Source organism: Haplochromis burtoni, unplaced genomic scaffold, assembly GCF_018398535.1.
Source record: "Haplochromis burtoni strain Fernald_Lab_line unplaced genomic scaffold, NCSU_Asbu1 Contig_224, whole genome shotgun sequence".
Taxonomy (NCBI): domain Eukaryota; kingdom Metazoa; phylum Chordata; class Actinopteri; order Cichliformes; family Cichlidae; genus Haplochromis; species Haplochromis burtoni.
The window spans coordinates 874,318-894,234 of record NW_024582585.1 but is presented as its reverse complement, the minus strand read 5'-3'; the positions used below and the strand labels follow the sequence as shown (position 1 = coordinate 894,234).

The 19,917-nt window shown below is 42.4% G+C and overlaps 1 protein-coding gene across 10 annotated transcripts in view; it reads left to right on the top strand.

Moving 5' to 3' along the window:
* The window catches only part of eps8a (epidermal growth factor receptor pathway substrate 8a), a 29,673-nt gene extending 12,389 nt beyond the window's left edge, over positions 1-17,284 (top strand). For 2 of the 10 annotated variants that reach the window (XM_005937102.3, XM_042226720.1), the window contains exons 4-23: positions 1,066-1,133; positions 1,341-1,502; positions 1,683-1,832; positions 2,126-2,208; positions 2,289-2,425; positions 2,888-2,958; positions 3,277-3,403; positions 3,739-3,827; positions 4,047-4,121; positions 4,530-4,678; positions 4,754-4,937; positions 5,030-5,160; positions 6,373-6,484; positions 6,879-7,019; positions 7,113-7,148; positions 8,468-8,491; positions 9,209-9,467; positions 9,698-9,881; positions 10,334-10,466; positions 15,016-17,284. In XM_005937102.3, coding sequence (XP_005937164.1) covers positions 1,066-1,133; positions 1,341-1,502; positions 1,683-1,832; positions 2,126-2,208; positions 2,289-2,425; positions 2,888-2,958; positions 3,277-3,403; positions 3,739-3,827; positions 4,047-4,121; positions 4,530-4,678; positions 4,754-4,937; positions 5,030-5,160; positions 6,373-6,484; positions 6,879-7,019; positions 7,113-7,148; positions 8,468-8,491; positions 9,209-9,467; positions 9,698-9,881; positions 10,334-10,466; positions 15,016-15,126 — 2,426 coding nt within the window. In that variant the 3' untranslated portion in view covers positions 15,127-17,284. Of the gene's footprint in view, positions 1-1,065; positions 1,134-1,340; positions 1,503-1,682; positions 1,833-2,125; positions 2,209-2,288; positions 2,426-2,887; positions 2,959-3,276; positions 3,404-3,738; positions 3,828-4,046; positions 4,122-4,529; positions 4,679-4,753; positions 4,938-5,029; positions 5,161-6,372; positions 6,485-6,878; positions 7,020-7,112; positions 7,149-8,467; positions 8,492-9,208; positions 9,468-9,697; positions 9,882-10,333; positions 10,467-12,159 lie in introns of all 10 variants that reach the window. The other 8 variants (XM_042226722.1, XM_005937104.3, XM_042226721.1 and 5 more) reach the window with 8 other exon arrangements.
* The last annotated feature ends 2,633 nt before the right edge of the window (positions 17,285-19,917 follow it).

Genomic DNA, 19,917 nt, shown 5'->3' with positions numbered 1-19,917 from the left:
CAGGATTTCATTGCCAGGTTTATTTTGCTAATTCGCTCTGATCCCTGTCAGTCGCCCAGGGGCTGTTTGGAGTTGCTGCCCATGTTCGAGGAGGCTTCAGGTCACCAAAAAGACGTCAGCACTGTGTTTGATCATGTAACCAAGATTAAACAACGGTTTTGATCACATAGGTCACTTTAACATTTCCTGGGACCAATGAAGGAATGGCGTCCCTCACAGTCTCAACAAACCCAGTTAGCCCCGCCCTCTAACCTGCAGGAAGTCCAAAACGCGCAAACACACAGCTGGACTTTAAGGCAAAACTTTCATGTGATCCCTCCTCCGTGTGTGAACAGGAAATTTATTCAAGTGAAGAAGAAGCTCCAGCCTGAGCTCAGGTCGTTCCTCTGTGATGAGAGCTGAAGGATTCAATGCTGTTTTTGTTTTCACACAAAAGCCAAACGTCCTGGCGCTTGGTGGAGAGGAGCATCATGGGTAATCTGTGAAACCATTACCTGTTGGTGCACATGTGAATGAGTTTGTTTAAAAACTGAAACAACACATGGACTCTAGCAAGGACGTCGCTGTTGGCTGTTGTTCTGCTGCTTTGCCGCTGATTTGTGAGCAGCTGTGTGCCGGTCCTCCTGCCGGGTGGAGATAATGGTGACGATGCAGATTTGGCTCTTATCTGCGGCTCTCAGCGGCCTCTTTGTTCCCATCACAGCTGATAACATCTGTCACCTCCTTCCGGAGGGGCTCTGAAGCAGCTGAATTACTGACGTCCTCCTGCAAACACCACCTTTAATCCATCACATGTCCAGGTTCACTCTTCTTCTCTGCTTAATTCAGAGCATCGTCATGTGTGTTGCTTTAGTGTCACTTATAGGTCATTGGAGCAGCATAAAACCATCTTCTCATTACAGTTTCCTCAAGCCTTCTCTGAGTCCATAAAATCAAAGCTGAATGCTAATTTCCAGCTTCAGTCATGAAATATGAACTCAGTCAGGTTCCCAGGGGGACTTTAGGGAGACATAAACATGATATTCACAGTCCAGAATAAGAGTTTTTCTCTGTTCTTTTTAACAGAACAAAGGAAACATTACACCAAAACCAGCATCAACAGCCTGACAGACACATCGCAGTATCATGTGGAGGTTGGTGCTCACGCCTGCTCCTCTTGCCTTGCATTTTATCAAACCAAACGTGTTCAAATTTAAGGTTTTCACATACAAAGTGACCAAAAATCACCACTTAAATTATAAAAAACATAAGCTGTTTTGTTTGTGACTGTGATCGCTTGAAGCTCCTGTTGTCCTGCTGACGTTCAGTTTCCTGCCGTTACTCTAAATCTGTCTGTTCAGCACCTGACCACGTTTGTGCTGGACCGCAAAGACGGGATGATCACGGTGGATGACGGCATCAGACGCCTCCGTCTGCTCGATGCTAAAGGGAAAGTGTGGACACAGGAGATGCTGCTGCAGGTGGAGGAGAAGATGGTGAGCCTCATCGACTTAGGAACAAAGGTGAGGCTAAAAACAAGGATTTATTTTTGGTTTTGTTTTTTGTGGGGGGGGTTGTTTGTTTGTTTGTTTGTTTGTTTTAATTACAAAAGGCAAAAAAAGAACACTGATTCTCAGTGTGTCCTCAGCTTTAAGCTCAGTGTGACCCACTCCGACTTTGACTCGTGGGTTTTTCTCCTTCAGAACGAGCTGGAGAACTTCCAGATTGGCTCGATCCAGCACTGCCAGGCCGTGATGAACGCCTGCAGCTACGACTCCATCCTGGCTCTGATCTGCAAAGAGCCGGGTCAGGTCAAACCCGACCTCCACCTGTTCCAGTGCGACGAAATCAAAGTAAACAGCCTCTGATTGGGCAAGACACTAAGCTAGCCCTGAGGGCCAAAAGTCCTAAAACACTTTAAAGTTGACTTTACTGTGTGATGAAGGAGTTTGCTGTGAAACCTGTTTGCTGCTAGTAAATGAAAACTTTGATTAAAATTCAGCTTTGATGTAAACTGCAAAGGACCGAGGGCAGAGCCCTGTGGGACTCCAACAATACCGGCCTGTTTGGACAGAGTCAGATGTCACGTTATAAATGTGTTTCATCCTGATGAACAACTTAATGATCTATGTTCTTTCTCTGATAGGCGAATCTGATCCAAGCTGACATAGAAAGTGCCATGATGGATGCCAAAGGAAGCAAAGTGAAAAAACGGCCGGAGACCCTGAAGTAAGAGCTGAGACACTCTGAGGGTTACTAAGCCCAGTTTCTCATCCTAGAAGCTGATTGGCTGATCTGTCTGTCTGCAGGATGATCCTGAAGAGCGATGGCATTATCCCCCCTCCCCCTTCCGCTCCTGCCCCCCAGCCGCCACCGTCACCTGATCTGGTGGACGTAAAGAGTCGTGCAGCAGCCTGGTCGGCATGGACCAATGAGCAGTACGAGGGTGAGTTATGTCACTTGCTAGAAGCCCCAGTCACCTGCGGTTCAAACCTTCTGGTTGTGAGGGACAGCCAGTCAGAAGAAATTTGGGTTTAAGTGGGAGGAGTTTAAGCGGCTTGTTTCGCAGAGTATTTGGGATTATCTCTGACCAGCTGCTTCAAGCTCACATGGGTTTTGTTTTTGTTTTGTTCTTTTGTTTTCTTTTTGACAGTGAAAGCAACAAATACTGAGGTTTTTTTTGTTTTTTGTTTTTTAATACAAAGGCTGCAGGTAAAGTTTATTCAGATGAATCATTCTGCTTTTTATTTCTTTGAGGATTTACTGTGATGTGACTCTGTGTGGAACTGATATGGGTGATAGGACGTAGTAATAAAAATGTCTGTGTTGGTTTTCAGTCACACTTTAATGTTTTCTCATGAATCGGGTGTTACGTTTTCCTCACACATGCGCTTTCTCCCTTCTGCAGCAGACGATAGACGGCTGTCGCAGGACAATGGGCCGGTGGAGATGACAGCAGCTCACGTAGATCGCGATGTGGTGAGTGTCCCATGTGTGGGTGGGGTTTCAAGGCTGATCTGAGAGCAGCTGGAGGAGCTAAACTTGAATCTGAGGTCGGCCCGGGGTTGTGGCACAATAGAAGATTTAAGCCGATTGAAGAAGGCTGCTTCATTCAAGCATAATCAGAGTTTGGAAGCTTTGGAGAGCAAATCTGCTTACATAAGGGAGCTGAGAGCGCTGAACGCTGCGCTGTTGTTCAGGTTTAATCATTAAATAACGCATACAGGAAACCTGCAAGCCACCGTGAAGGTGAATCAAACATTAAAAGATCCTGAGCACAGCTTCTCCTTTTCGCAGCAAATCCTGAACCACATCCTGGATGACATTGAGTTTTTCGTCACCAAACTTCAGAAGGCTGCCGAGGCCTTCGGTGAGCTCTCCAAGAGGAAGAAGAACAAGAAGGGCAAGAAGAAAAGCCCCGGAGGTGAGAAGGCAGCAGAGCCACACCAATCAAAATATGCAGTAAAAGTGCTGATACTACAATACAGTACTGTCCACATAGACAGATCCTGCTGAAACCAGAGTGAGGGATGTGCTGATCAGAGATCAGCTCACTGGCAGCTGTTTCCCATCAGGCTGCTTCAGATTTCTGAATCACTGCGTTCCTCAACAATACATTTATTGATTTATTTCCAAACTGTTTTAATAAATTAGTGTGAGTGACAGGAACACCTATCATTCCTCCCTCCTCTGAGTCATGTGACCTGTGACTGACCTCAGTTAAACAAACTGACCTCTGTCATGTTCTGTGTCCACCAGAGGGCGTCCTGACGCTGCGCTCCAAACCTCCGAGCGAAGACGAGTTTGTCGACTGTCTGCAGAAGTTCAAGCATGCCTTCAACCAGCTGGTACCTCCTACCTCCTTTCTCTTCCTCCTCCTCCCCTTCCTCCCTCCTCTCACAGTTTATTTGCTGATATAAAACTCGCTGATCATAAATGAATCTTTTGTCCGTGTTTTCTCTTGCGCAGGTTAAATGTATTGATTATTTATTGTCAGACTGACTGAATAGTTTCATTGGTGATGAACCTGCTTCTTGCCTCATGAGCTCTCTGTGCTCCGTCTGCAGGGGAAGCTGAAGGACCACATCCAAAACCCGAGTGCCGTGGAGCTGGTCCACTTCCTGTTCACACCACTAAAGATGGTAAGTCAGCGTTAGCGCCTCACACAGTTCTTCCTGTATGTGCTCTGACTTCAGGCATGGAGCTGGAATAAATCCTTAAGAACTAAAGAAAGATAGAGGCTCCACCTATCATCCATCCATCCATCCATCCTTTAGCTGAGAGGCAGAATCTCTCCTCCCATCAAACCCCTGACATGGAGGAGGAGCATGAGGGACTCGAGACCTAAGATCAGTGTGATGGCTGGTCCACAAACACCGTCACATATCACAACTGCTGCTCCAACCTTGAATCTCAGGTTCCAGTCTCAGTTCCACCCTCAGACCTTCAGGTGGAACACCAGAGCAGCTACACCTAAGACAACCCCAAACAGTGTTGTAAATGTAAGTAAAAAGTTTTTATTGTCACACCCTCCTCCTCCTTCCGCTCAGGTGATCCAGGCTTCGGGCAGCGTTGATCTGGCTCGTAGCGTTGTCATTCCTCTGCTGACCAGAGATGCCATCGACTTCCTTCACGCCTCGGGGACGGCGGAGGAGAGACACTTGTGGGTTGCCCTGGGAGACGGATGGACAAAGAGCAGGTCAGACAGGAAGTAACCGATGGATCAGTCGACTGATTTAATTGGTTGACTGATCAACATCTTGGTCTCCTAAAGGCTGGAGTGGCCGAAGGACCACTACTTCCCGCCGTGTGTTCTGAGGTTTCGTGATGGTTGGGAACCACCTGCGTTGCCGGCGACAACCCCGAGTCGTGAGCAGGAGCTCGCTCAGCTTGCTGAAAGCCTCGCCAACGCCAACCTGCAGAGACCGGAGGACCCAAGGCCGTGGGTAGCTCAGGAGGTAAGGGGCGGGACGTGAAAGTGGCTCTGAGTTAAGCTTGTCTCTCGCTGACGCAGTACTCACTTGTGGTGTGATTTCTGTTTCTGCTGCAGGTGGCGCTGCAGAGGTTCTCCCCTGCTGACGGGTATGCCTTCACCAACACCTCCTACAAACGCATGCAGATCCTGGATCAGGACACGGCCGTGGCTGCTTTCAAACACGCCGCCAGCCGCCGTGTAGACCGGTAACTGCAGGTCACATGACGCCCTGGAGAACTGATCCCACTGCTGTGCTTGCTCTGCTCTACGGAGGCCTGGGAGGGGCAAAATCAATACAGCAGAATAAAGAAAAATCACACAACAATCAACAATGATTAGATGAACTAAAAACAAAATTTATAAAAAATTAACTAAAGAAAAGAGGAAGTTCAAACATGAGCGAATAAAGAAAACAGTAAATAGAAATTCATTATAAAAATTCAAATGAAGATATTTCAAAAGTAATAAATGGTTAAACAACTACGTATGTAAACAAAGAAAATATAACAAACCAGAATTAAGAAAGAATTCAATCTAATTTTCCTTTTTTTCTTCTTCATCAACATCATAACAATAATAATTATTATTCAAATATTTATGCATGCTCAAATAGAATAAATAAAAAGATTTCATAATAAATGAATATAAATATACTAGCACTGTCAGCGTTAATCTCGTTACAATTAACGCCATAACCACATTAACGCAACAAATCTCCATTAGCGAGTTAACATGGGGCTTCACGGCGCTAATGCGTTAACGAGCGACCCGCGTTAACGAGCTAACCGCACTAACGCATTGATTCTATGCAGCCCTCGCACGGGGCGATCCGCGTTAATGAGCTAACGTAGATTTGCCGCATTAATGCAGTTATGGCGTTAACGTTGAGTAGATGTTTTGAAAATAACACATGCATTAATGAAGTGTTACTGAATGTGACTCAGTTTAATTATCAACGTCAGAACATTTCATTTATATTTGAATATAAAACAGAGGTGAGGAAATATAATCATTGATCAGTAAACTTTAATCAGCTAAAATATTGATAAATCTTCTGTCACTTCCTGTTTGTCCTCCTGCTGCTGATTGGTTTTTGTGTTGCTGGTTTTCTTCTTCGCTCGCTATGATCTTTGTCTTCTTCTGGCTGACGCTCCTCTGATCTGTCGGTGGGACATTTCTCCACGGCTGCAGCCGTTTAGTTTATGTCATCGCATTTTTTACGATGTTCAGCAGTGTCATGGCGTCAGATCCAAACCGATCAGACTCTTAAAGTGAGAAGAGGTTTTTGTTTGACCTGATGTTCCTCCTCGGAGACTGATCTACCTTTAAAGTTCGGTGTTTGGCCCTGTGGAGCTGCTGTGCTGCTTCGGGTCCTCTTTCTTTTTCGGACTGAAGTCTTCCTTGTTGGTGTGTTTCAGAGGCTTCGACGCTGATGGCAGAGGGCAGCCCAAAATGTTTGCCAAATCGAAGTACGACTTCGTGGGGAGGAACAACACAGAGCTGTCGGTGCTTAAAGACGAGGTGGTTGAGGTAATCGTATTAGTTTTCTTCTGCTCGTGGTTTATTCCTGGACTCTGAGTAGCTTTGCATGATTCACAGTTCAGAATAATCCTCATGTAGCTGATACTAGACCTTAGTGTGGCCCCTCCTCTCTGAAAGTGCCTTCCCCTAAAAACAGGTCTCTTCTGATTGGCTGGAGAAGGTTTTAAAAGCTGGTAGGTGGGGCTTCTGTGTCTAAGATGACATCAAAGCGATCCAAGAGTATAAAAAACTGAGATAAACTGAGTGTTCAGAGCTTTAATGTGTAGACATTGACGTCATGTCATATTAAACATGTCCATCTCTATGGGAACAGAAAATACGCAGCAGGAAGTGAGGAGGAGGGGGAGACTGAGTGAAGTAATCCCTGACTCTTGCCTGGCAGGTGCTGGACGACAGGAAGCAGTGGTGGAAGGTTCGTAACGGCTGCGGTGCGACGGGCTACGTGCCAAACAACATCCTGGAGATCACCAAAGCGGTGGACATGACCAGCCGAGGAGAGCCCATCTACAGCCACACCGTCCAGGTAACGCACGCTCTGACGCTCACCGCAGCGGCTCACTTCCTGTCCCATCTCAGTCACCTCAATTCATGTTCTGTCTTTATGATCAATCATCAGCTTATGATGCCAAGGAGGGAGTTTGAGTTGTTCAAGGTAGGACGAGCTGGGTGTGTGTTTCTAGCTCGCTGTAGTTTCCACTTCCTGCGTTTGATTTGCTGTGATCTTAAAGGGACAGTGTCACGTTTGAGCGAATCTGGTTACCTTTAAATTATGAAATGACTCTCAGCTGAGAGAGGGAGATTAAAGCTGTTTTCCCTCTCAGTCCTGTGGACTGGACCAGGAGGACCCAGAGCTCCGTCATAGCTCCAAGGACATTTTACTTATTGTTCTAATATCTACTACTACTTGTTGTTGTTGTTGTTGTTGTTGTTGTTGTTGTTGTTGTTGTTGTTATAATTATTATTACTATTACTACTTTCTAAAAATGACCCGTGATGGGTGAAATCCATGAAGTAGCCAACTTTATTTTTTACAATTATTATAGATGTTTTAAGGCTGTATAACCCCTCACTACACACTTTGTACACTTTTCTCAGACAGGCACGAACATTTTCGCACTTTTCTCTCTTGTTTAAACACTCTCAAAGTTCAAACCTTCGTAGAAAAATAAGTCCAGTATTGTAGAATGAAACCAAAGGCACCCATGGTTGCCTCTGACGGTACAAAATGTTTTGTTGACATTGTTGTGTTTGTTGGGGAGAAAACATACAATACAGCACTCCAGATCACACTGCTAGCAATCGAATATTTGAAAATTTGTAATTTGTAAATTTGACATGCTGAACTTCAGCATTCTGCATTGTACAGGAGACACGGCACGAGATTGATTGATTGGTCTACAGCCAATCAATCAATCAATCAATCAGGATGCAGAACACAATGCGCTGTTAAAAAAAGAAAAAATAATGCAAAATTGCACAAAATGCTGTTTTGTATTTGAACTCCATTATAGTGAGGGACCACTGTAGTAGTATTATTATTATTTATAGTATAATATGAAATGTTGATAATACATTTTTAAACCTTAGTTTAGTCTAAAAGGGTAAACGTGCTGATCTTTAAAGGTGGAATTTCTGTGGTTTAACGGATTACAATTGTGATGGATTATCTTTAATACTTTACTTCCTGTGGAGGTTTTCAGTGTAAAATGCCAAAGCCGACAGAAACTCAGTGACGTTTCTCTTCGGTTCTTCGTGGCGCTGCTGTAGATCGCTGAATAAACATTTACTGTTGGTGCCGCTGTTGTCTGAGCAAGGCTAAAATAAAGCAGTGGGCTGTCCCTTTAAGAGGTTTTCTAGGATCAGGTCAGTGACCAGTAGTGGCTCCTCACAGACCCTGGTTCAGTTTGCAGTGAGTTACACATGTTGATTCATCGTCTCATCGCCATCATCTGTCTCATTTCTTGTTGGCAGCAATTACTGGGAGAGCTTAACGAGGTAAACACCACTGAGACTCTGATTGTTGCTGTTTCGAGGGAAGCACTCTGCTCGCCTCCAGCTCTGAACAGACTCCACCGCTTTAGATATTTCAAAGATCAAAACAGTGTTTCTTCGTTCACAGAGGTGTCTCGTCATTAGTCCAGGTCCTTTTTTTTTTTTTTTTTTTTTTTTTTTTTTTTTTTTACACCACCTGAAGTTCCAGCAGAGGGTCGGAAAACCCTGACTGCAGGAAGCCTAAACCCTGAACCTGAAAAATCTGACTGATGAGAAAGTAGAGGCTGTGCTTTAAAATGTTTTAAAAGCTGCTGCAGATACTGGTGGCTTAAAATTACCTGAAGGGCTTGACCAATCAGGAATATTCAGCGCTGCAAGCCCCGCCCCCAAAGTTGACCTGATGGCATGTGGAAAGTGATTCATTGCGAGCTCAATTTAAAGTTCCTGAGGTAGAAATCCAATTTATTTTATACAGACAGCTGAAAACAATATGTGCTGCCCCTCTGCAGGCTTCCAGGAGTCAGCCAATAAGAAGAAAGCAGGCTTTTAGGGAGGAGCTGCAGCTAATGCGCTGAATAAGATAAATGAGGATTATTTTGAACTGTGAATCATACAAAGCTGCTCTTGAGGAGTCATGAGTAAAACATGGAGCTGGAGATGAACAGACATGCTCACCTGTACACTCAACTGTACACTGAAAAACTCATCTGTATCCTGCAGAAACAGACCACAAGGACAGAGTTTGTCCCCAGCCAACCCGTTGCCACGCCAATGCCCCCAGCCCCCGCACCGGTTCCTCCTGCTCCCGCCCCCGCCAGGGTCCCCACGCCGCCACTGCCTCCTCCGGCCGCCGAGCCCACAAAGCTGGCCGCCGGCAGCGTCACAGTCAGCCGACAGAACAGCAACGCGTCTAGCGACATGGGCAGTGTCGCCATGAGGGAGCAAAACAGCCAGAAACCTGTTGTTGCCGCTGGCAGCCGTAAGTCCAGAAACACCTGCTGATCCAGCTGTTCAGCCCCAGCACCTGTTTTAGACTAAAAACACAAACAATCCCATCTTTTTTAAATAAAGTTCAGGAAATCAAACCGTGACCAGTTTGAATACTTTTAATATTCAGACTTGCTGAATAAATGTTTCTACTTAAAGAATCCAGACCGTCAGAGGCAGGTGACGTGGTACAGGTAACCCTGTTTGTGTTTCTATCCGTAGGAAGGAAGTCGAACATGGAGGAGGTCCAGGACGAGCTGATGCACAGGCTGACGCTCGGTCGCAGCGCCCAGAAGAAGTTTCAGGGTCCCGCCCGCAGTGGCAGCACGCCGTCGGTCAGCATCACGTATGACTCGACACCAGAAGAGGTCAAAGCATGGTTGGAGGCCAAAGGCTTCAGCCCCGTGTAAGTCTGCTGCTTTAACCTGCACTGACCCACACGCTCAGTTGATCCTAAAGTTTAAACCTGTGTTTAGAGTAGGAAGGAAACCAGAAAAACACAAACTGGACTCAAGTCTGAGAGTCAAGTCTGAATGTGACCAATCAGGCATGTTCCTGACAGTCATGTGACTAAAACGTTTGGATTTATGACCAAGAACAGGAAACGTTCACTTCTGGAAGCTTTAATGACAGTTTTTCAAAGTAAAATAATCCACAGTGGGACTTTCATGCTTCAAAGCGGGTCATATAAATAAAATGATGTCACTTTCTTTATCCGTCATCATTTTTAACCATCTCATGATTGTAGTGCGAAACCACAAACTGTAAAAGGAAAGGGGGACATAATTGGAGAGGCTATAATGGTGTGTGTGTGTGTGTGTGTGTGTGTGTGTGTGTGTGTGTGTGTGTGAGCAGCACCACCATCACCAGCCTCGGCGTGCTCACTGGCGCTCAGCTCTTCTCGCTCAACAAGGAGGAGCTGAGGACGGTTTGTCCTGACGACGGCGCCCGAGTCTTCAGTCAGGTCACCGTGCAGAAGGCGGCGCTCGAGGTGGGTGTCACTGCTCAGACCCGACGTCACCATCAGATTTATTCCTATTCATTATAATCAGTCTGATTTTAAGTAAAGGAAGCAGAAATGTCAGTAACTGCAGGAAAGCAACAGAGACAGGAAGTCACTCTGAGGAAATGTGTGCAGTATTTCAAAATAAAGGTTTGGTTTGATTAAAGCTGGAATATTTTAGAAATAAAACTACAGTAATCAAACCTCATACTTCAAATCTTCAAGAACAGCAAAAACATTTTAATTAAATACAAACGTATTTAAAATATATTTTCAGAGTAAAGTTTGTGTATTTAGAGAATGAGGCAGTCATAATGTAGGATATATTCTTATAAAACAGGAAGCATAATTTAAACGCTGAAGTTAAAATGGTCTTAGGTTTCATAATCTTTATATTTCACTAATGAGTTCATACTTATTTGAACAGTAATATTTTACACCCAATAAAATGAAAAGTTAGCCTGTTCTAATATCCTGAAAATATAGTCACGTTCATTATTATTTTATTTTATTTTATTTTAATTAATTGATGTATTTATTTTAATTTCACGTTCAGGACAAGATGATTTTTATTTTTTTTTTTATCAAAAACAAAACAGACTTTTGACTATTTAAAAAGTCTGGGTAATTTTTTTTTATTTTTTTTTTTAATTTTTATTTTTTTAAACATCACCTTTCACTGAATATTTTGTGATTTAAATTTCAGCTTTTTGAAGAATAATAATAATTAGACTTTACACATTTTATTAAAAGGATTTAACTTTTTCTTTAAGGACTAAAGGAGATGAACTGCAAATAGCTTATAATGGTGGAGCCACAATATTTAACGAATAAAGTTTGAATATTAAAAGAATAAAACTGACAAACTACAACTTTAAGTTTCAAATAATCTAAAAATGAATTTTGACCTGTACTTCCTGCCTTTATTGAGTTTAAACAGCTTCCTTAGAGACATCCTCATCATGATTATGTTCTTAGATTAAAGGATCATTGACACAAACGTTCTGTATTAGGACAGATTAGTTTTCACAAATGAATCTTTGATGGTGAAATCGTGTTATTGTTCACTTTAGTGTCTGTCAGTGTGGTTTTATTACTGCATTTTATCAGATCGTGTTGTTAGTTGAGGCCAAGCTTCCTGACAGCTGATTGGTTCATCAGACAAACGCGTGCAGCAGGAAACAGAGACAAAACAATCTGAGTATCTGACATGTCAGCGCCGATTTAACTGATTGCTGAAGTTAGTGAAAATGAAAGAGGGCTAAGTCGCTGAGTTTGACCACCAGAGGGAGCCAACAGGCTGTTGGTGTTAACAGACACCTCAATGCTGAGGATTATTATTATTATTATTATTATTATTATTATTATTATTATTATTATTATTATTATTATTAATAAAACGTTTTGTGCTGGAATACAAATCGGATCACTTCCTGTAATAAAATCTAAACTTCTTTAAAGGGAAGCGTTTTATTTGTAGACAACAGCAGCACTTATGATCCTGATCTTGACTTTGTCAGATAATCTGAGGGGTCAGAGATTGTAATCTCTGTAATCTGTTCGCTGCCATGTGTTTGTGTCTGGAAGCTGGAGGCCTCTTCACGATCTTTTCTGTCTTTAAGCTTTCTGTCGCCAAACTCTGGCGAGGTCTGGTGTTCTGGTGTCTGTTTCCCACCTGCAGGTTTTCTTCTGAGCCTCCTTTGATCTTCTGATTCTGTTACCACACTCATTAAAGGTATCGTGTTCATGTAAATGCAGCTTCATTCTGTTGGCCAGATTTAAGGAAACTGCATGAGATGGAGGACTCATGGGGTTTTACATTCTGTGGTATTCAACAGGAGGTCCTCCATGACTCATGACAAAATTAAGATACTTAATGCGATTCAAGTAAACCCTTAATTTTATTTCCTCTTTGGGTACCAACATGTTCCAGTATCTGTTAGTACTAATTATTATTATTTTTTTAAACTTGGTCAGAAGATGTCAGGCGAACGCGAGACTTGTTCATCCTGGCGTGAGGCGCATGTTTGAGGGGGTCTTAACTGGGACTTACCTGTCTTACTTTTGGATTGTTGGCCCTTTTTTGGGTTAGGGATCATGGTCAATAAACCACTTTAAGTTCAACAACAAAAATTGAATCAACATTTACCATTATTGTGTCTTGCTCTTCTTCTTGACTTGGCCTTGCTGGTCTTGATGTGGCCATAGGTTTGGGACTGTTGGCGAGTTTGGAAGGTTTTGAATTTAGATTGTTGGACTCCTGTTTCTCTTAATTAGTGACATGACTTAGAAGCCAAAAAGGCCCAAGATGCTGCAGCAACTGCTGCTTCTTTCGGACTTGTTGTTCTCAACTTAGGAAAAGTATTCCAAGCTTAGGACTAGTTGGTCTTGATTTTGGGGGGGAACAAGTCTTGAATGAGTCTTAGTGCGTTAAACTTTTTTGAATTTGGATTGTTGATATTGGGGAGTTTTTCATCTAACAGAACTTTCCCATCAGCTCTCTTTACCTGGCCCTTTTGGATTTATAGTCTATAATTAGCCCATAGATGAAGACCAACATTGACCGGTTGCACCGGAAGATTTGTTTGTATCGACACAGGACTCCAGACTAGTTTCTTTTCTCAGAATTCCTGAATCTGGCCATCAGAACGAGGCTCCAGATGTTTCATGTGTAGCAGCATTTTTAAGGTAGTCAGCATTAGGCTTCCTGCTGTGGCTGTGCACAAAGTCCTTCTTAATCTCCCTGAATGAAGCAGCTCCCGAACAATGCCCTTCCTGTTGACCTCTGACCCTCACCTGTTGCCAACTCACAGCCCCACCCTCCCATAGAAACCTGGATGTGTTGTAATTTTCACCTTCTTTTGGTAAAATGTGCAAACACATTTTCCATGTACGGATCTGGGTTTCAGGACTTTCTCCAACACATCAATTGTTAGTTTTAGCTCATATTTTTATTTTTTAAACACATTTAATTTAGATTTAATATCTACTGTTGTTAGTTTGTCCTTTATAAAGAAACGAACACTGAAAACATCCAGATTCAGATCAGCTGCTGAACCCACAATCTAGACATGGACCATGCTGAATGGTTTGAAATACCATCTTAGATAAGTAAAGTGGCGACATAGCTGTGAAAGCACCTGTAATACTGAAGCGTCTGGTAAGTATAAATTAGCTGTCTGTGGTCCTGGATCAGTTTTTAAAACAGTTTTTTAAATAAAGTGACCAAAAAGTTTCAGATGTCAACCAAACACTTGCCTAAAATTGTTCAATCTGCCTGTAAGATCTTCTTCTGCACCTCTGGACCTTTTGCAAGCTCATTAAAGTAAAACTACATGTGAAAAAAAACATTTTAGTTCACTAAATATGAAAATAGACTTTTGAAATATAACAACAAGGGAAAATAGTTTGAACTCATTAAACTAAAGTAAAAATACAATTTTGCTAATTTAGTATAACTGTTGTTACATGAGATGTGAATGTGACATTTGAGCTCTGAGGAGGACTCACAGGTCACAACAGGAAACATCTGGAAGAGGTCCAGAGATGCACATGAGACGACGCTGAAGAGCAAACTGATTAAATTTCAGTGGCATGAGGGTTTTTCCTGTAATTGGCTGCTTCCTGTAATCTTTTTGATCACTTCTCGTACCTGAACACCTCAAGCTTCTTTCCACCTGCAGCTGGTTGCACAAATATCGGCACTTCGGCCTCAAACGCTATATTTTCTCCCTGCGGTGAACGAACTGCTCCAGATCATCTCGTCTCTGGGAACACACAGACTCTGGTGTAGCAGGTGTTTGTGCCACCAGTTTCAGAAAATCCCGTTACCCAGCATGCTTCCTGACACCACACCGTAGACACATTCATCCACATGCTGTTTGCAGCTTGGCAGTCGCCAAAGGCTTCCCGAGGCTGAGTTTACACCAAACTGCAGCCAGCTGGCGCCGCTAGGCTCTGACCGACAGAAGATTTCACCTCAACGCGCCGAAAAAATCTTCTAAAGCGACGGCACTGATGCTCAGTAGATTTTACATTTATTGCTTGAAAAGCTCAGAGGTCGAGGGGAGACTTTCGGGGGTGCTCTAACGGGCTGAGGTGGTCCGGGAAAGCAGGAGCTTGTAGTTTGTCCAAGGTAACAGACCGATGTAAATAAAAGCTGTGGATAATTACCAAAATTCAAACTTAAGATCAGCTTGAAGAAAAAAAGTTTATAATTACATCGTAGTTTCTGACGTTTCAAGTTCATGGAGAATTTATTTTATTTTTATTTTTTTTTCCTCCTCTTAAATTTCCCTTTAACCTTGGATGGCCACCTGTAATCTGTGGAGAGGAACACTCTGTTTCAGTAAAGCTCAGCAAAAACAAAGTGGTTTTAGTGCGTGATTATTGGTGGAAAACTAAACTGCAGTGAGTCAGGCAGGCTGTCTAAATGGGCTCGTCTCACGAGGCGGCACTCGAGAGTTTCCCGAGATCAAATGTGCATTTGTGTCCTGATGAGTGTTTGTTCATGTCTCTGTTTCGTCTGCGTCTCCAGAAGAGTGCAGGCTCCGAGCTGCAGGAGATCATGAGGAGGCGGCAGGAGAAACTGGCAGCCAGCACCTGTGATTCAGGGGTGGAGTCTTTTGATGAAGGCGGCGCCCACTGAGCTCCACCCAGCTCCTCTCCTTCCTTCCTCCCTTCCTCTTCCCTCCCTCTGCTGTACCTTATCCTTTTTTTCAAACCGCAGCCTGCTGCTCTCTCAATCCTCAGGCAGCGGCCGACCGCGCGGCGTTCGTGGAGATCATGCGGCGTAGACAGGAACTCCTCAGCTCATCTCCATAGAAACAAACCGACCGCCCACCGGACTGCCACACACACAATATTCTGCCATGTTTGCCTGGAGTTCACATGAACACTTTGGGGACTCGTTTAGTTGGTGAAAAGCTGTTTGCTCACCGTTTCCAAAGCAAAGCCTCGCAGTATTAACATCAGTGCCGCGCCCGGTCCTCTCCGCTCCATCACTGCGGTCAGGTCACACATAGGAGCGTTTCATGATGTAATGATGTAAACACACTGCACTCTAAGAAGACTCGTGGAGCCGAGACATTCAGGATTTATGTCTTTTGAGTTAAGATTGTGGAAAAGGCTAAAAGCAAACAGGAAGTGCTGATCCTGTGTTTTTATTTCCAAAGAGGGATTGACCCTGCACACGTGGATTATTCCCTCTGTGCCTGGGCACAGTGAGATCACGGAGAGGCTAAAACTGAGCCTGGTACTTTAGACATGCCTGACTGCTTGTTACAAAAATGAAATTCACTAAATGAATATTATTCTATCATCTATGCTAACAGACTGATAAATATACATTTAAATGTTTTTGAGAGTTATTTGATGGGATTTCATTTTCTCAGATTATTTTAAAACTAGAAGCAAAATGAAATGCACATAACTTTATAGAAATAACTTATGAAGAACATCTGTCACAGAGTGAGTGATCAGATTTCTTACAAGGAACTGATATTTGGTAATCAGCATTTTTGCACATGAATAAAAATGCTGTTGTTTTTCAGGCAGAGGTAACAACCAATGAAACAAGCTGAAGCAGCTGAGGTGTTTGTAATGGCTCAGATCTGAAAGTCTTTCTTTGACTTTGTTCTGAGGGTAAAAACACAAAATGAATGTAGTTGAACTCATCACGCCCCGTCCAAAGCAACAGGTAGCCTCATGTTTCTGTCTCATTGGTCATCTTACCTGTTCGAGCTGCAGGTGATGTGATGCCAGCGATTGCTGACTATATTCAGGTTTAGTAATTGCCATTACTATCAGCCTCCTCGTGAAAAAAATGGGGGGAATCTACAAATTGAACTCTGTATACTCTATCGAAAACCTGATGGAAAAGAAAAAATTTTACCCCAGAACAATCTGCATCTTTGTTCTTCAGTTCCACAGAGTTGCATTCTGTCTGGATGAGCTCGAGTGAGTGCGCCCCCTGTGGGACAGGAAGTTCACAGGTTTAAGTTCACATTTTAAAGGTTACACGCACACATTCACATGGACTTGATTTTGAACTGGATCACAATAACGACTCACACTAAGGAGTCCAGACCTTTCACATTAAAAGTTGAAAAGGGTGTAATCTGTTTTCTTAAAAGGCTTTTAATGTGAAAAATCTGTCCTTTTTGATCACTCTGAAAACCACCCAACCCAATCAGTGAGGTGACCACTGGGACTGAAGCGATGATGTGCTCTAACAGTCACGGGTGTGATGGTTCCCGCTGTGACTGGATTGGTTCGTGCTGGTCACGAGCACGCTCAGACATTATTTGAACACTGGCTATTGTTTGAGAATTTACCGCCAAAAATCAACAACAGAAGATGTTCAGATCAGTGAGCAGTAAATAAAGTAAAAACATGCAGACTGTTTCTCTTTGTACAAGCAGCCTGAAAACACTGTAAATGAAAGATGTAAATGCTCATAGAAAAGGAAATGTACAGAAATGAGCCTGTACTCACTGTGGCATTGATTGTATTGATTTTGTTTCCACTTATGCACTTAATCTTCTGAAGGAAAGTTTTGTCTTTGTCTGAACTGTAGCACAGCACTGTAATACAAATAATGATTAAAGCAGAGTAGTTCAGTTTATGGAGAATTGCTTGTTGCTAATGAGAGAACAGTAAAAGTGTACGTAGTGTAGTTTTACCCAAACAGATGTATAGAGGCCAATCAGGAGGAAAGGTTAGAGTTCATTTGTACGTGTATAGTTTTCTTCGTGCCTTTTCCATGTAAATCTGCTCATTCTGCAATAAAAAATTTACTAAAAGCATTTTTTTTTAATGTCATCACGGAGCTTTTTTTTTTTTCCTGTAATCTTCACGTCTGCTTCTGAGCCATCTTTCTTTCAGAGATTCATTTCACAGCAAAGTTCAAATTTTAAATTCATTCTTTATTTAAATACCGTATTTTTCAGACCATTAGGCGCACTGGATTAAGCGAAACAAAACAGTCAAACTTTAAAACTTTCAAAAAAGTCAAACTTTACTCAACTAATTCTTCTTGCTTCCTCCACTTCCGTTCCATTGATTCATTAATGATGAATTCTCTCGCAGCTGCTCTATTCCCGTGTTGTTGCAGTATATTAATGACTAACCTCGTATTGTGTATGGATTATCTCAGTTCTTCTTTTGACTGAAGTTTGGTCCATTTACAGGATCCTCCAATGCGATTGCATTTGTCCCCAACCATCGGGAACCCTCATGTTAAGTTTTATCGAGTGGAAAAAAGTTAGCATTCATTCTCCAGCCAGAGATGGGCAGTAACGTGTTACAAGTAACGTTACTGTAATCCGATTACTTTTTTCAAGTAATGAGTAAAATAAGAGATTGTATTGCAAAAAAGGTAATTAGATTACTGTTACTTTCCTGTAAGCACGCTGCGTTACTGCGTTACTAAAGCCATGATTTTTTTTTTTTTTTTTGCGAGAGTCTCATGAGAATGACGTAAACGAGTGCGACGTTCGTGGCAACAGCTGTGTGCAGACCAACAATGGATAATATGACAAGTGCGGGAGAGAGTATGACCGTGCAGCGTTTAAAGCGTGGAAGTACTGACCTTACTTTGAGTTTGATTCCGTAAAAAGTGACAAAAACATTAGCGTCCGCTGTTCACTGCATGTGAAGAAAACTTCTTTTTACAGCGAAAAACACCCTAATCTTCAGAGCAAGCACAGAGTACGCTGCCACAGAATGGGAAATTCACAGAGAAACTCCCGGATCCTTCCACTGACCGTTGCGACACACCTGCACCAGGGCAAACCTCTGCCTGCCTCACTCCTGCTATACTGGTGCAAATAGAGCAACAGGACCGCTGAGTCTTTGACTTTCTTTATTTTCTGCTGTGTTTTACTCGCATCTATTTGAAAGAGTGAGTGTAAACACAAAAAACTATTTTATTTTATATGCTGGAATGTGCAAAAAGGTTTAAATGTTCAACAAATTTCTTCCAGTCAGAGAATGTTGCATATAATAAAATTTTTGCTTGATGCATAAAGTTAAAAGATTAAAACTAATAAAACCAGTTTTAAAAAGAGACTTTTTCATTTTACATTACATTTTATATGATGGATTATGTAAAAAAACGTACAGGTACTTACGTTTTTTAAGTACCTGTACTTAAAAATGGTGTGCTTGGTTTAACAGGGTTAGACCCTGTTAAACCAAGCACACCATTGTTTTTCTTGTCATTACCAATAACTTTGATGTGCCACATGGCCCTCTTCCTACTGGGAAAAAAAACAAAAGTTGTATCCAAGATGGCCGACTTCTAAATGGCCACCATGGTCACCACCCATCTTGAGGAGTTTGCCACAAACAGGACTTTAATATCACCAACCATTCCCATTTTATTACGGTGTATCCCTATAAATGGCCCACTGTGTAGAATTGGGCTGAAAGATCTATTGCTTTATTATCTATTCAGGTTGTAAATCATGTTTTTAAAAAGTAACTAAGTAACTAATTATTTTTGTAATAAGTAATCAGTAAAGTAATGGGATTACTTTTTGGGGGAAGTAATCAGTAATTAGTTACTGATTACTTTTTTCAAGTAACTCGACCAACACTGCCTCCAGCTTCACTGTGTTTATGCTAACATAGCCGTGTTGCTACCAGGTACATCACGTAGCACATCATTATATACCAGCTAGTCCAACTTCAGTAACCCTACAAACGTCACTGCTTTTTAGTTTTCTGTCTTTGTTTATGTTGGAAGTGATTGCAGAGCTGTACGTTTTAATTTTTTCAGAAATCTCTCAGTCAGAACATGCTATATCATGTTTAGGTGGAAACTAGCGAGCTAACTTCCTGCTAACTTCTAACTGTTAAATTTAATAAATTCTGTTTTCATGGATGCCTGGATGTCAAACTTAATTGTTACACCTGGTAAAGCAGCAACGCTGATCATTTTAATAAAGATTTAGACAGTTTTTAACTCTCAGTGATGCCACAGTGTTTATTTGACTTTGGGACCTGAAGCGACGGAGTTTTGGACCCAGATACTCAGAGTCCTCGAGGCTCCTGACTACGGTAGCCGTAATGTTTCGACAATCCATCAAGCGGTCCGGTTTCGTAGCTTACCAAAGTCGTACTAAAACATTTTTGAGTGCCGTGTACCACATGAAATTGTTTCGAGGTCAGTAAGCACAAACGCAATTCATACATAATGTGCACTGTTGATTTTTGAGAAAGTTAAAGGATTTTAAGTGCGTCTTATAGTGCGGAAAATACGGTACAGTGAGATGGTCAGAAAAGCTAGAATCATATATTGTGGCACAGTGTACTCCATAAAGTTGACATTTCAGTTGGCGACCTTCTGATTTTATTTTTCCCTTAAGTAGTACTCGGGACCTTGTTGCTCAAAAGAGCTACTGTTTTATATTCATGGTGCTATGTAAATCTATGT